This window comes from Elaeis guineensis, chromosome 8 (genome assembly GCF_000442705.2).
Source record: "Elaeis guineensis isolate ETL-2024a chromosome 8, EG11, whole genome shotgun sequence".
NCBI lineage: Eukaryota > Viridiplantae > Streptophyta > Magnoliopsida > Arecales > Arecaceae > Elaeis > Elaeis guineensis.
The window spans coordinates 15,201,262-15,218,157 of NC_026000.2; the positions used below are offsets into that span (position 1 = coordinate 15,201,262).

General features: G+C 48.9%; 1 protein-coding gene across 1 annotated transcript; it reads right to left on the reverse strand.

Moving 5' to 3' along the window:
* Positions 1 to 11,283: 11,283 nt before the first annotated feature.
* On the reverse strand, positions 11,284 to 12,803 carry LOC105050278 (uncharacterized). The gene is made up of 4 exons (XM_010930229.2): positions 12,491 to 12,803; positions 11,896 to 12,314; positions 11,663 to 11,780; positions 11,284 to 11,462 (listed from the first exon to the last, which is right to left on the reverse strand). The coding sequence occupies exons 1-4, from the start codon at positions 12,801 to 12,803 to the stop codon at positions 11,284 to 11,286; spliced, it is 1,029 nt and encodes a 342-aa protein (XP_010928531.2).
* Positions 12,804 to 16,896: the final 4,093 nt, after the last annotated feature.

Consider the following 16,896-nt stretch of genomic DNA (forward strand, 5'->3'; position numbering starts at 1 on the left):
ATTGAAATAAAAAATTGAATCTGTTGGTGCAAAAATCCGCCTGCACCGGAGAAGCTGGAGTTGAGGAGGCCGCGGTCGCCGCCGGGACCTGCAAGGGAAGTCTAAACCGGAGGTGGGGTTGCTCCGGCAAGACCCTCCGACGCTCAAGTCAGTTCTCTGCCTCAACAAGAATGGAGTGCTCGAACGGAGAATTTAGCAGAGTTTTGAGATAAGAAAAGTGAGCTTAAGAAATAACGTATCTGAGTCCCCCCTTTTATAGACGGGGAGGCAACGGACTGATGGCGACGTTTGTAACCGCCTGGTAGTGGGCCGCCCATGGTCAGGGGAATTGATTGCGGAAGATAATGGAGCAGACGCGTGGGTATCACCTCGACTTGCCACGTGGAATCCGTTATGAGGGGTGGAGCAGCGTCCGTCGTCAGGAGAATCGCATGGTATCCGTCGCAGGAGGTGGGGCAGGTTCGTGGCCGTTACTGTGGCTTGCCAGGGGGATAATGGAGCTGTGCGGAGTCCGCCACAGGAAGTGGAGCAGGGCGGCTATGGCTGCTGCGGCTTGTCAGGGAATGATGATACTGCGTGGAGTCCGCCACAGGAGGTGGAGCAGGGTCGCGGCCGTTTTGAGGGCCTGTCAGGGGGCGTGGATCTGTCGATTGAAGCTCGGCAATGGTCGGAGCCGTCGTGAGCGGAGCCCGGCTCCCGTAGGAGTCCGGGCGGAGCTGTTCTGATGTCGGCGGCGGAGCCCGGCTCCCGTAGGAGTCCGGGCGGAGCAGCGCTTGCTGATGGCGGTGGAGCCCGGCTCCCGTAGGAGTCCGGGCGAAGCTGCGCTGATGGCGGTGGAGCCCGGCTCCCGTAGGAGTCCGGGCGGAGCTGCACTTGCTGATGTCGTCGGTGGAGCCCGGCTCCCGTAGGAGTCCGGGCGGAGCTGCGCTGCAAACAAAGTCAAGGGTGAAGTCCGGCCCTCGTAGGAGTCCGGACTGAGCTTACCAGCAATTGATATTGAGAGTGGAGCCCGGCTCCCGTAGGAGTCCGGGCGGAGCTGTTTTGATGTCGGCGGCGGAGCCCGGCTCCCGTAGGAGTCCGGGCGGAGCAGCGCTTGCTGATGGCGGTGGAGCCCGGCTCCCGTAGGAGTCCGGGCGGAGCTGTGCTGATGTTGGTTCTGCCGTGGGTTCCGGCTGTGGGTATTTTATACCCAACACCAGTCCCCCTACATCCGAGTTTTGAATTTCAAACGAAGGAAGTACACAGAAGTACAGCCGGAACCGTCCCTTCGAATCACGCGCCCTGCCGCTCCCAGATATTTCGGCATTAAATGAGCGCGTGCCGGAGTCTTTTCGAATTGGGGCGGAACGAGGGGACACTTCGAAGACCCCACAGGTACGCTGGCCTAGGTACGGCACAATTATGGCCCTGCCAACCGCCAGCCGCCTTCAGCCGTCTGCCATGGGGAGTGGGACACGTGTCGAGCGCGGACTGGCCTGGGGGGATTCGAGATCATTATGGCGCCGGATCCCAGGGTCTATTTAAACCCGTCCTCCCCCCTTCAGGCGTCCTACTCCATTTTTGATTTTCGCTGGCGTCTGTCATCTCCCCGAGAGTCTGCTCTTGCGAACGCCCTTTCGAGCCGTAGGCGCCTTCCGTCTCTCGCCCCCCCCCCCGGGTCCTCAGAGCAAGATAGGTTAGTGCCCACCTTCTTTTCACTGCCTAGGGATCTTTCATCTTTTCATTCTCTTCGTGTCTTCCTCCGGGTTGACCTTTGGCGCTTCGTTCCCCTCTCAATTTGCCTTTCTAGGGCCCTTTAGGTTCTTCCCCGAGAAAAATGTCTTCTGAATCTTCTGTCCCCGTCAGTTCTGGGAGTTCTTCTGCTTCGAACCCCCAGGCCCCCGTTTCTGCGGATGAACCCGCGCTCGAGGCAGGGTCTCGCCCGGTTTTCGCACCGGGCGCCATTTCGTGTTCGTCGACTCCGGACGAACTTCTCCTGATAAGGGCTCGATACGGGGTCCCTGCGGAGTACGACCTGGAGCTTCCTGGCCCCTCTGATAGGGCCAGCGCTCCCCCTCCCGGCCGCTTTTGTCTGTATCAGGAGGCCTTTCGTGCCGGGCTTCGGCTTCCGCTCCCAAACTTCGTCGCCGCCTTCTTTCGCTTTTTAGATATTTCACTTGCTTCTGTTGCCCCGAATTCCTTTAGGTTTTTAATAGGGTTTCTCTCTCTCTGCCACATAGCCGAGGTCCGGCCATCCCTCTCCTTATTCAGACATTTCTACACCTTCAAACGCCATCCTTCAGCGAAGGACTGGTGGTACTTCTCCCCTCAGTTCGGCAAGAAGGGGTTGCTGAAGGGCGCCCCTTCTTCGATTCACAACTGGAAGGAGAAATTCCTCTTTGTTTACTGCCCGACCCTGGAATTGGGCCTACCCCCTTGGGGGTCTCTGAGGGATTCCGTCCGTCGGGCTCCTGGCCTAGGAGAGGACGACCTTCAGGCCGCCCAGAAGCTCCTGAGTTATCCCGCTCCTTCCCTTCCAAACCTACTGAGGGAGCCGCTTCTCTTCAACATCGGCCTGAGCCCTCCAGATCCAGCAAGTATACATCTTTCCTTCTCTTGTCTTCTTCTTCCCTCTCTTCCTTTCTCTCTCCTTTTTCCTCTTTCTTCTTTACTTTTTTTTTTTTTTTGGACTGACTGGTGCTGCTTTTTCCTCCTTCTTTTCTTCCCCCCCCCTTTTTTTTTTTTTTTTTTTTTTAGCAATGGACGCCGAAGCCACACGGATGCTTGCCAAGGCCATGAGAGCCCAGAAAAGGAAGGGCACGACGACTTCCGGCTCGACGAAGAGGGCCAGGGTGGAGGAGACGAGCCTGGCCGCGCCCGTCCAGGCGACCCCGGCGATCGACATTCCTTCGGATGCCGAGCCAGCGGCCCCCCGGGCTCCCCCAGGGAGCCCACCGACTGGGGTCCCAATTCCGGAGGTTCGCCCCACGGAGGCGCCTGCCGCGGGGAGGAGGAGAAAATCGGTAGCCCGCAGGCCGAGCAGCCACCGAGCCGCTGCAGACGAGTCCGTCTGCTCCGAGGGGGGATCGGAGAATCCCTTCAACGATAAGGCTCTAATCCGTCGGCTGCTCGATGGTTGCATCCTGTCCGATGTCGTGGAGAGGATCGACCGCGCCGATCCCGAGCAGCGGGCTTGGGACACCTTGGGGTCCTTTCTTGAGGTAAGCGGATTTTTATTTGCACAGTTGCCTCGGTCTTTGTTGTAATTCTCCATCTGTCTTTGCAGATCGGGCACCAGCTCTTCGCCTATGTCGAGGCGTCGGGCCGCATGAGAAGGGATCTCCTCCGGGCGGAGGAGCGCTGCCAAGACGAGGTTGTTCGTCTTCAAGCGAAGACGGCCGAGGTGGCCGCCCTCCGGGAGGCCCTAGAGAGAGAGAGACAGGACCGGGAAGAGGAAAGACAAGCCCAGGAGGAGGAGAGACAAGCCCGGGAGGCGGAGAGACGGAGCCTGGAGGAGTCGGTGAGGAAGGCGGAGGCCGAGGTCGCCCAGCTGGCCGAGCAAACTCCGGTTCTGGTCTCGGAGGCCAGGACCCTTGCGGTGGAGGAGTTCAAGGCCTCCGCGGAGATGAGGGAGCTGAACGTCCAGTTCGGCCTGGAGGCATTTACCAAAGGGTTTGAGCTTTGCCGGGAGAAGGTGGCCAGCAGATATCCCGATCTTGGCCTCGAATTCTTGGAGGAGTCCGACGACGAGGCCGGCCCTTCGCCCGCCGCCACAGCAGTTGCACCCCCCGCGCCGAACTCTCCACCCCCCGCTCCCGAGGTCTGAGACCTCCGACCTTGTATCTTTCTTTTGTTATCATGCTTCCTTTTCATTTGTCTTCAAGATCAATTAATAAAGCCGAATTTCTTTTTGTGGATGATTTTTTCCTCCCTCTGCTCCTTCTTTCCGGCCTTTCTTCTTGTAACGAATCGGTCTTTGACGCTTGCCTCTTCCAATGGCAGCGCCCCGCCGAAGCACTCCCCCTGCCCCTGGGGGTCCCGCTGAAGTCGACTATCCAGCGGCTCAAAAAGGAGGTCCTCCACTTGACGAAGAAGTTGAAAAAGTCGGAGGGCAAGCTCCGCCAGGCGAAAAAATGCTACTCCGAGGCCGCTGCCGAGGCCGCCCACTTCATGAGTATCCAAGTGAGGGCGATCATGGACTACAGTCGGAGGAAGGCGAGCTTCACAAAAGAGCTTGAGGAATGTAAGAAGAGCGCCAGTGACCGAACTTGGGCTCAAGAGGCCAGGATCAGCGCCCTTAAAGTGGAGCTGTTGGCTGCCAAGAGGAGGATCGGCCAGCTGGAAGGGAACTCACCCCGACTCACAGCGCGGGATGAGCAGATATGGTCACAAAAAATTTCCGACCTCCAGAAGCAGCTTCAAGATGCTGAGATGAGCCACGATGTGCAGCGGGTCAGCTGGCGCCGACAGATAGAGGAGTACAAGGGGAGATTCCGTCGAGCGGCGGACGAGGTAGTCCGTCTCCAGAGGCAGTTGGTTACTAGGGCGCAGCTTGCTAACGCCCAAGATAACGAAGAGCTCCAAGCCCTGAGAGGCTCTGTCGAAGGGATTTCTGTCTCCCTTGGGGAGAAGACAGCTGAGCTACAACAAGTAAAAATTCAACTGGGGCTTGAGCGGAAGGCCGTCGCGGACGCGGAGGCGGAGTCTGAAGTGTTGCGGAAGTGGCATCGGGAAGCGGAGGCTGAGGTCCGGCGACTTCGTCAGGCGCTCCAGGACATGCTGCGAAAGAAGGAAGAACTAGAAGAAACGGTGGAGAGCCTGAGGCCGTCCTGGTCGAGGGATGCAGGTGGCGACTCAAGGTCGGAGGAGGCAGGGCCCCCTTAGAGCCCCTTTGTCTTTATGTAGCTATTTTCTTTTTGTCGTTTTGTTTTTCTTTTTCTGGCCGCTCTGGCTTTGTAGTGTATATATTGAAAATGGAAAAAGGAGCGCTTTGTGTTACCTTGTTCACATGTAGTACTGATAATGTCGATTGTTGGACCTTTCTTGTCATTTGGCTTGTTTGATGTAGATGTCGCCGTGGGGGGGGGAGCTCCTTCCTTCCATCCGATCTTGTTACGCGGCCGAGTCTTGCTACCATCATTGACCCCTGTCGTAGAAGTGGCGATGAGAGCCCGGCTCCCGTGGGAGTCCGGGCGAAGTCTTACCGGGCGATGGAACCCGGCTCCCGTAGGAGTCCGGGTGAAGCCTGGCTTGGCGGCGGAACCCGGCTCCCGTAGGAGTCCGGGTGAAGTCTGGCTTGGCGGCGGAACCCGGCTCCCGTAGGAGTCCGGGTGAAGTCTGGCTTGGCGGCGGAACCCGGCTCCCGTAGGAGTTTGGGTGAAGTCTGGCTTGGCGGCGGAACCCGGCTCCCGTAGGAGTCCGGGTGAAGTCTGGCCTGGCGGCGGAACCCGGCTCCCGTAGGAGCCCGGGTGAAGTCTTGCTTGGCGGCGGAACCCGGCTCCCGTAGGAGTCCGGGTGAAGTCTTGCTTGGCGGCGGCACCCGGCTCCCGTAGGAGTCCGGGTGAAGTCTTGCTTGGCGGCGGCACCCGGCTCCTGTAGGAGTCCGGGTGAAGCCTACCTTTGCGGCGGAGCCCGGCTCCCGTAGGAGTCCGGATGAAGCTTACCTTGGGTGAAGCTTTACCTTGGCGGTGGAACCCGGCTCCCGTAGGAGTCCGGGTGGAGCCTACCTTTGCGGCGGAACCCGGCTCCCGTAGGAGTCCGGGTCTTCCATTTTGCTTGGGCCGGTGGCGAGGTTCTCGTTATCAGCCTGGCTTGTGGGGGCGTGTTAGGGCGCTGTAAGGCCTCTCCCCCCTCCGGTCTAAAAGAACCGGGCCTTCAACTTTGCTCATGTCAGGACGAGGTTCTCCTCCTGTTCCTGACATGGCTATGGGGGCACATTAGGGCGTTGCAAGGCCTCTCCCCCCGTCCGGTCTAAAAGAACCGGGCCTTCGACATTGCTCAAGTTAGGGCGAGGTTTTTCTCCTGTCCCTAACAGGGCTGTGGGGGCACATTAGGGCGTTGTAAGGCCTCTCCCCCCATCCGGTCTAAAAGAACCGGGCCTTTGACTTTGCTCAAGTTAGGGCGAGGTTTTCCTCCTGTCCCTAACAGGGCTGTGGGGGCACATTAGGGCATTGTAAGGCCTCTCCCCCCATCCGGTCTAAAAGAATCGGGCTTTTGACTTTGCACATGTCAGGGCGAGGTTCTCCTCCTGTTCCTGACACGGCCGTTGTTTTTTGGAGAGGTCATATCTAGTCATAATACATCCGTGTTAAGCAGGAGGAGTGCGTTAGCTAGAAAGAAAAGTAGATTCAAAATGAAACAGTATGCGATACATTTACAGTTCTCCCGCTCCTCCTTGAGGCCCTCCGGCGATGGAGTCGATGGTCCCGATAGGAGGCCGGTCCCCGGGCTGCTCCTCCCTCTTCTGTGGTTCGGGCGGTGGGAGGGCTCTTGGCCGGTCTCCTCTACCCTCCGGCCTGCGGCGGATGAATCTGTCGAGCCGACCTCACCGGATGAGCTCCTCGATCTCATCCTGGAGCTGGATGCACTCTTCGGTGTCGTGGCCGTGGTCGCGATGGTAGAGGCAGAACTTGTTGGGGTTGCGCTTCCCGGGGTGCGTGCGCATCCTTTCTGGCCTAGGGATCAGCCCCCTGACCTCCATCAGTACCTGGGCCTTCGAGGCGTTGAGGGGGGCGTAGCTGCGGAACTTCCCTGGCGGGGAACCCCGCCGAAACCTGTTGTCCGGGCTTCTCTGCCTGCGTGCCCGGGGTGGAGTATGGGCGCGCTTGTGCCCAGGAGGGGATCGGGAGCGAGGCCGGGCTTCCCTTGGCCTCTTCTCAACTGCGGGCTTGCCAGAATCTCCCGCCTGGCGCTCCCTCGCAGTCTCTTCATCCTTCATTTTGAAGGCCTCTTCCGCTCGGGCGTATCCTTCAGCCCGAGCTAGCAGATCAGCAAAATCCCTGGGGTACTTCTTCTCCAGGGAGTACAAGAGATCATTCTTCTGAAGGCCACCTTTCAGGGCGGCCATGGCAACCGACTGGTCCAAGTTTCGGACCTCCAACGCCGCGATGTTGAAGCGGTTGATGTAGGCCCGTATGGACTCCCCTTCCCTCTGCTTGATGTTGATAAGGGACTCCGAACCTTTCTGGGGATGTCGGCTGCTGACAAAATGGGCCACGAATTGGTGGCTCATTTGGTCGAAGGAGAAGATGGTACCCGGCTTCAGTGCCGAGTACCAGTTTCTTGCCGCTCCCTTCAAAGTAGACGGGAAAGCCCGGCATAAGATGGCGTCGGGGGCACCATGAAGCAGCATCATTGTCCGGAAGGCCTCCAGGTGGTCCACCGGGTCCGACGTCCCGTCGTAGCTTTCAAACTGGGGGAGCTTGAAATTCGGCGGGATCGGTTCCTGCATAATCATTTGGGAGAAGGGAGGGTCAGTGCAGATATCCTCACCGTAAGCGGGAGGCGTATGGCGGAGTTCTTCGATCCGCCGGTTCATCTCCTGGAGCCTCCGGTCCAGGAAATCCTCTCGACTTCGAGTCTCGAGGGTCCTTTGGCAGAACGGGGGCAGGGATCTCCCAGGGGTGGAGTCGTGGTCCGACTGAGGGCTCTCCACCCTTGGATTCGCCTTCTCGGGAAGGACGGGGCGGCTAGCCCAGGTGGCCCGCCCCACCGCCGGGTTCTGGCATTCCGGAGATGCCCCTTCCGGATGCGCTGACGCCTGTGGCGGCTGCTGCTGCATCGCCTGTACGGCCTCGACGAGGCCCTTGATCTGCTGCGCCAGCAAGTCAAACTGCTTCGCGCCGACCGCCGTCGCCGAAGGGGGAGGAGGAGCTGGCTGAGAAACGGGAGGGGAGGCTGGAGCCTGAGATCTTGCCGCGGAGGCCGTGGACCGCCGGGTGGACGCCCTGCGCGGAGGCATCGGGTGCCGGTCTCGCGGGGGAGGATTAGGGGTAGATGACGGAGAGATGGCCGGAGGTGGCTCCGTTGAGCGCTCCTTCAAGAACAAGGGTGCTGCGAAGATACAGCCCTTCCTCTAGCGCCAATCCTGTTGGTGCAAAAATCCGCCTGCGCCGGAGAAGCTGGAGTTGAGGAGGCCGCGGTCGCCGCCGGGACCTGCAAGGGAAGTCTAAACCGGAGGTGGGGTTGCTCCGGCAAGACCCTCCGACGTTCAAGTCAGTTCTCTGCCTCAACAAGAATGGAGTGCTCGAACGGAGAATTTAGCAGAGTTTTGAGATAAGAAAAGTGAGCTTAAGAAATAACGTATCTGAGTCCCCCCCTTTTATAGGCGGGGAGGCAACGGACTGATGGCGACGTTTGTAACCGCCTGGTAGTGGGCCGCCCATGGTCAGGAGAATTGATTGCGGAAGATAATGGAGCAGACGCGTGGGTATCACCTCGACTTGCCACGTGGAATCCGTTATGAGGGGTGGAGCAGCGTCCGTCGTCAGGAGAATCGCATGGTATCCGTCGCAGGAGGTGGGGCAGGTTCGTGGCCGTTACTGTGGCTTGCCAGGGGGATAATGGAGCTGTGCGGAGTCAGCCACAGGAAGTGGAGCAGGGCGGCTATGGCTGCTGCGGCTTGTCAGGGAATGATGATACTGCGTGGAGTCCGCCACAGGAGGTGGAGCAGGGTCGCGGCCGTTTTGAGGGCCTGTCAGGGAGCGTGGATCTGTCGATTGAAGCTCGGCAATGGTCGGAGCCGTCGTGAGCGGAGCCCGGCTCCCGTAGGAGTCCGGGCGGAGCTGTTCTGATGTCGGCGACGGAGCCCGGCTCCCGTAGGAGTCCGGGCGGAGAAGCGCTTGCTGATGGCGGTGGAGCCCGGCTCCCGTAGGAGTCCGGGCGGAGCTGCACTTGCTGATGTCGTCGGTGGAGCCCGGCTCCCGTAGGAGTCCGGGCGGAGCTGCGCTGCAAACAAAGTCAAGGGTGAAGTCCGGCCCTCGTAGGAGTCCGGACTGAGCTTACCAGCAATTGATATTGAGAGTGGAGCCCGGCTCCCGTAGGAGTCCGGGCGGAGCTGTTTTGATGTCGGCGGTGGAGCCCGGCTCCCATAGGAGTCCGGGCGGAGCAGCGCTTGCTGATGGCGGTGGAGCCCGGCTCCCGTAGGAGTTCGGGCGGAGCTGTGCTGATGTCGGTTCCGCCGTGGGTTCCGGCTGTGGGTATTTTATACCCAACAGAATCCATAGAGGAGAGTAGAGATTGAATTATATATATATTGAGCCATTTTCATTTCATCCCAGAATCGGAATCAGAATGGGACTCTTCCCAACCAAACGGTTGGAATAGAAGTCACTCATTTCGATTTCGATTCCGAATCCCCACTCCTTCCAACCAAATATCTTCTGAAATGATCACATGTTTAGGTCAAGTATTTTCTTTGAAACTACATGATAGATTTAAATATGAGAAAGTATGTTGGTATTGTTAACATAATAGTATATAAATTAAACTCAATAGATTTTATAAAAAATAAAAAAATAATTAATCAAATCAAGAATCAAATTTTGGAGCAAATACTAATATAATTTGAAGGAATAAGGAAAGCTAATCTTTTTGGAGAATTATGAAGAAATCACTGTCATGTGCATGTCCGCAGGAAGACTAGATGCGAAGACTTCCCTACATGCGGATACCAACGGCCTACCACGACTCCAAGATAAAAATCTAAAAAACTCTTAGCATCACCTCATGCTATGTGCATGTCCGCAGAACGATTAGATAGAACAAGACCAACCTTTGTGCTCTCAAAATAAAAAATAAGTATGCTAATGTGGAGAAAGATTCTTTTATTGAAAGATAGACGATTGTAATTTTTACAAAATAACTCCTTAAATAGATAATAGAGACCTTTATTATTATTATATAATGGTAAAATATTTATGATAGTTATCATATGCAATTAAACAAAATGAAATTGAAATCATAAATCAAATATGGCTGAAAATTAATTTAAAAATTTAAAAATTTGAACCTTAAGTTACAACAATCCCCCCACAAGGTTTAAAATTTCAAATTTAAATTAGAAGAAAAAATAAACATAAAATAAGAGGATAACATAATACTGTGTAATAGGTGTAGATGCCTTCAGGGTTTGAATGCACACTTAGTATTGACAACATCCATTTGAAGGAGCCATAATGGACTAGGCCTTGAATTAGGTCCCTTGAACCAAATTTCAAATCATCACACATACAGTACCAGATATAGATCTTTGTTCCAAGTGGGTAGCGCTATTAATGGCCATGCGCTCTTATCTTGATTCTCATGAGTCTCAAGGAACCGCTCAATTCCATAGCCACAGCCTCATGGCAACTCTCATTTAGATGAGCCTTCTAAGGATATGTGTGATTTATACCTTATGGAAATAACTGTCTCGATCTCATTTAGAGTTAAACTCCTCCTTGACATCACATGAACTAGCACTATCACTATAGGGATATGTAGGAGGTACTCTTCTTGAAAATAGTGCTATTGATGAGTCACACAATGCAGGTTGTTCCTACCCATTGAATCTTCTTTATGGGATTTTCAATCACAAAAGTTGAGTTACCTTTATAAGTGACTCCCTTGTGGGCTTAAGCCTATCCCCCTCGATGATTCAGATATATCTTTTTTTGATAGAGCTTTAGTCAAATTATCTGCCAAATTCTTTTCTGATTTGACAAAATCAAGAGATATAACATTTCTTTTTAGTAATACTTTAATGGACTTATACCTTGCTTGTAAGTGTCTATTTATTTTCTTATTAGTATGTGATTATTTAACAAGATCTATCACAGCTTTACAGTCAAAAAGTATAGAGATAGCTGATAGAGGTTTAGTTATAAGGGGAATATCTAGTAATAATGTATCTATAGCTATTAATTCAAATTTCATCGTACTTCTCAAAATAATAGTTTATTTTTTAGAACCCCAAGATATAGCAGCACCACTTAGCATGAATATATATCCACTAGTGGATTTAATATTTAAATTATCAGTAATCTTATTAGCATCACTATAACCTTCTAGCACATTAGGATAACCCTTATAACACAAAGAATAATCTAGAGTACCTCGAAGATATTTAAGAACTCTTTCTGAAGCACTCCAATATTTTTGACTAGGATTATTGGTATATCTACTAAGCTTTTCAATAGTGAGTGGCATAGCCAGAATTTTTACCCTAAGGATTCAACAAATAAATTAAAATAAATAAATAAATAAATAAAAATAAACTTAATAATATTACATTAAGTGAAAGCAAATTCAAGTACATTAATATAGTTATCCTCGATGAGTTTTCATTTTTTGAAACCTATCCATGATGACATCATTAGGAATACCCCTAAATACATCTTTTTCTATATAGTTCACCATATAATCATTCATGAATTCATCTCCCATCTGGTTTCTCAAGTCATTCTTGATAAAAGAGAATGCTTTTTCTGCAATTACTGTGGCGACTGGTAGAATCAATGTAAATTTCACAAACAAATATACATAATGATAAGTCAAATGCTTCTTTGTCTCAACTAATTTTTTGAAAAGCTCACCAAGTCCTTTCAGCTTGAAAAATCTGTCATCACGGTAGCTTACATCACTAATAAAATTCTAAAGCTGAATTCAAAGTTCTACTATACCTTCTCTAAAATCATTCGGATACATTCGGCCAATTTTAATATCTTCTTCAAGTTAAAGTTGGAAAACTTGTCAATTGAATTTAAGGTAGCCACACCAAGAAGCAAATCAATATTCACCTCATTAAAGCGGCTGTTAAGCTCCTAAAGATGCCAATCAATAACTTTGTAAAATATTTCAACATGAAAATGATGCGACCTTTTATGTTCAGAAACTCTATGTTTTGATAAAGAGATCTTCCCATCCATCTTCTCTTACCTCTTGCAACCGAACTTTTGCCATCTCAACAAGTGTGATGGCATTCACAATATCCCATTCTTTCTTCTGCAAGGCTATGTTTAACTCATTTGTGACACCCAAAATCTCTATCATCAAGTGCAACAAGAGAGCAAAATCAAATATCTGACAAGAATTAAGAAGTCCCTGTGCTTTAAATCTATCATCAAGGTTATGGGCATCACTAGCAATGTTATCAAGCACATCAATCAATGATCTAAACATAGCATTGAAATTGATAAGAGATTTATAATGAGATCCCCAACGAGTCTCACTAGCTCTTTTAAGACGAAGCTGTTGATTTAATCCTCGTCCGATTTCAAGCTCATCTGCACGTAATGCCTCTTGAAGTTTTTTTGCTTGATCTTCTTGAATATATTCCCTACGCTTAAAAGAAGCTCCTAACATATTCAATACATTAGCAACCAAGCAAAAAAGCCAATTAACATCCTTATTTTTTTTTGCAACGGCAACAAGTGTCAATTGGAGTTGATGGGCAAAGCAATGAATCGAATGAGCTGATAAAGTCTTTCTCTGAAAGAAGTTTTAAGGCCATTAAGATTACCTTACATGTTACTTGCTCCATCATAACATTGTCCACGTATATACGATAGACTTAGTGAATACTTAGAAAGTAAAGAATCAACTGCTTTTTTCAAAGACAAAGCAGAAGTATCACGAACATGAATAATTTCAATGAACCTCTCCATCATGACCCTCCTTCTATCAACATACCACAAAGCAAGAGCCATTTGCTCTTTATGTGATGCATCATGAGATTCATCCATAAGTATGCCAACGTAATCTTCACCAAGATCCTCAATAATAATCTTAATTGTTTCTATTGCACATGCATTTATAATATCTTTTTTGATTTCAGACGACCTCATTTGTTAATTTTTTGGAGCAATTTTCAATATCAAACTTGCTGTACTTTCAACATGATTTGTATACCATGCCAAAATTTCATGAAATTCTCCTTATTTAAGGACTTTTTACTTTCATCATGACCATAAAATGCCAATGCTTGACACAAAAGCAATCTCGCAACATCAATTGATGCAGTTAAAAGAATTCGATACTCTAACTTAGCCTTATCACATTGCTTATCAAGAATAGTTTGAATAGATTGATTTTGTCGTACCAAATCTTTACAATTCTTAACTACTTGGTTATGAGTACTATTAGGCCTACTAACATGCTTAGGAAACTTATTCTTTTTATGTCAATTCTAAAACCTAGTACTAAAAAATGAATCTCTTTCACCTTTTTGAATAAATAATAATATAAGCAAAATGCCGTATCCTTCTTTATGTTATACTCCAACCAATTAGCATATTCATCAAACCTTTCTTTCCGAAAATAGCGGTTATATCTAGAAATATTTGTTTGAGGGAATCATGACTTTTGGGCTGACAAGGGCCATTTTCACTACAAAAAAAATATTTTTTAATGTCGATAATTTTATCGTTGCTAATAACTCTTTTTATCGACCATAAATAAGGACCAAAAAATAAGCCGTCAAAAAAAATTATTAGCGATGAAATTTTTGATTTTTAGCTATGGCTAATTACGTCACTAATAAATAGTAATTTTATTTTTTTTAATTGGATCGTAAGATTATTAGCGATGTAAATATCGTATTAGCGACGGCAAACTTCGATCGTTAATAATTATTACTGACGGCATTATTAGCGATGGCTTTAGCCGTCGCTAATAATCCTAACTTTTCCTCCATCGATCCCCCTTGCCCTTATTTTTCTTCCATCGATTCTCTGTGCCTCCCCCGCCCTCAATTTCCCCCACCTCCCTCCTCCGCCCTCATTTTCCCCCACCCGACGATCGAGACCCCTGACCCTCCCTCTCTGGCCCTCTCGAATTCTAAGTTGGCTCCCCCATCGGTGACCTCCCCTGCCCTCGTTTTCTCCCACCCGACGATCGAGACCCCCAACCCCCCTCCCTAGCCCTCTCAGTTTTTGGATTGGCTCCCCCACCGGCGACCGCCCTCACTTTTCCCCACTCCCTTCCTCCGCCCTCATTTTTCCCCACCCAGTGATCGAGACCCCCATTTTCCTCAACCCCCCTCCTCGGCCCTCTTGGTTTGTGGGTTGGCTCCCCCGCTCTCATTTTCTCCCACCTCCTCTCCCATCCTCGTTTTCCCCCATCCAGCGATCGAGACCCTCGACCCCCCTCTCCGACCCCCAACCCCCTTCCCGGCCCTTGTTTTGCCTTTCTTGATTTTTGGATTGGCTCCCCCAGCGATGACCGACTAACCCCCCCACCCTCTCATTCTCCTCCCCCCTCGCCCTCAAATTTTATTTCTCCCACCAACGATTGAGACCCCCCTCTCCCCCTTTCCCAATTCCCCAGTGCCGCCTCCCCCTTCACCGTCCCCACACCGTCGGAATCCCTGCACTATTGTTCCCTTGTCGGATCCATTGTTCCCTTGCTAGATCTATCGTTCTCTTGTCGAATCCACTGCCCACCTTACTGCACCGCTCACCTTGCCGAATCTATCGCCCCCTTGTCGGATTCTCCATCCCTGCACCACCGTTCCACACCGTCGGTGTCTCTAGGCTTGCGTTTTAATAAGTATTAGCAATGGCAACTGCGACGGCGGTCGAGCCATCGCTAATTTTTTTTTAATTTTAATATATTAATTATTTTTAATTAGATAATTGATTAATTAATTAATTAGATATTAATTTAATTAATTAATTAAGTATTTTATTTAACTATGATTAGGGCTGGAGCTGGGTCTAGGTCGGTCCGATGGGTTTGGGGTCGGTCTGAATTCGGATCGAACTTCGAACTAAGCTTGAAATAGTTCAGGCTGGGTTTGAACCTAATTATAGGGTCAATTTGAATTTCAGGCTGGACTCGGGTATATCTTTAGCCCGACCTAGGTTTGACCCGAGAGTGGGTCTGATATTACCAGCTCGCATCAATTTGAATGACATATCTGAGCCATCTTCTTTTCTTTTTTCTCTTGTTTACTTTATTAGTCTCTGATTTAAATACTATTTTTAAGTTTTTATTTTATTTTTTTAAAAAAATTTTACTCCTAGTTTGCAGCCTTCTTACTTTGCAACCACCTAATGGTTCGGACCCACCCAAATGGATTTGGACCAGGCTCGGGCTTGAGCTAGGGCCGGGCTCAGGTTTGGTTTTTTCTAAAATCATCAACCCTAAGTCTGACCCGAAGCCCGAATTTGCAGCCACCTCATGGTTCGGACACTCCCAAATGGGTTTGGGTCGGGCTCGAGCCTGGGCCAAGGTCGGACATGGGCCTGATTTTTTTTAAAATTATTAGGCCTAAGCTCAACCTGAAGCCCAAAAAGAATTTTCGTACTGGGCTAGCTCGAGTAGAGGTAGGGCTCGGCCCAGCTCGGTCCAATTCCAGTCTTAACTATGATGAAGATTTTGGATGGTTGATTTTTAATTTTGCTCTTGCTTTACTTTGCTTTTTGTTCTTTTTTTCCTACTCAGTCGTCTGTTTTTAAAAATTTTATATTGCATAGAACTATAGACTCATCTTTTGATTAATATACATATTCTATGATATCTATATATTTTTATATTTTTATATGGATAGAAGAATTATGTATATTGATCAATTAATTGTCCAATTCGGATAGTTTGAGAATTATAATTAATTTTATAGATAATTACAGTAATCAAACAGTATGTTGAGGATTTGAGAGAAATTTTGGTTAATATTTTTCTTTAGTTCTCCTCACACATCTTTAGCCATGTAGAGAGAACTAAGAAAAAATATTGTCAAAATTTTTTTCGCTCTCTATTGCATATCGTTTGATTACTGTAATTGACCTATAGAATTAATACAATTCTTAAATGAGATAGGACCTTCTATACCTATTAGTTGATGATAGGATGCATTTATTATGTAAGCCATTTTAAATGATAAAATACTTGATAAGTATTTTCTCTTATATTTATATATGCAAAATCCTTAAATAGTGTGCCATGAACCGTAGTTGCATGGACTGTCGAGTAATCGACGGAATGATTTCTACTAAATATAAAGAGGGTGTCAAGTACTTCTGTGATTATGCTTTTGAAAATGTGGCACTCTAGTTCAAGGATGGACTCATTGTCCTAATAAGAGATGTGTCAATAGAGAAATACTTGATAGGGATACAATAATTGTCCATTTATATTAGAGTGGATTTATGCCAAACTACAAACATTGATACCTGCATGGGAAGACATGGGAGATAAGTGCAAGGATTAGAAGTCAACAAGACAGAGACACAGAGAGAATGGTAGACATGATTATGGATGCGGTTGGTCCTGAATTTGACTAGGATATGGAAGACGATCTAGAAGCTGACAGCAGCAATTTCTATTGTATGCTGAAAGATGCTGATGAACTACTATGGTCGAGATATAAAATATACACTGTATTATCAGCTGTGTCAGTATTGTTAAACTTAAAGGTCGAGTTTAATATAATGATCAATTATTTTGATAGGATAGTAGTAATAATAAAAAAGATACTATCAAAGGATAAGAAGCTTATTGAGAGCTTTTATGCTTCAAAGAAAATGATGAAAGGGTTGGGCATGGGATACGAAAAGATAAATGTATGCCATAATGATTATATACTTTTCTATAAGGAGGATCAACTAAAGAGCTCATGTGATATATACGGTGAAAGCCAATTTAAGCTGAGGCAAAAGGATAGAAATCAAAAAGACATACTATATAAGGTTCTTCGATACCTTCCCCTCACTTTTAGGCTTCAGAGGCTCTACTTATCCAAGAGTACTGCCGGACAGATGAAATGGCACAAAAAAGAGATTCACAAACACATCGATGTGATGAGTCATCCATCGAATAGTGAGATATGGAAGAAATTTGATGCTTGCCATCCTTTATTTGCTCAGAAATCATGCAATGTCCAACTGGATCTATCTACGGATGGATTTATACCATTCAATTATGTAGCGGCCCCTTATT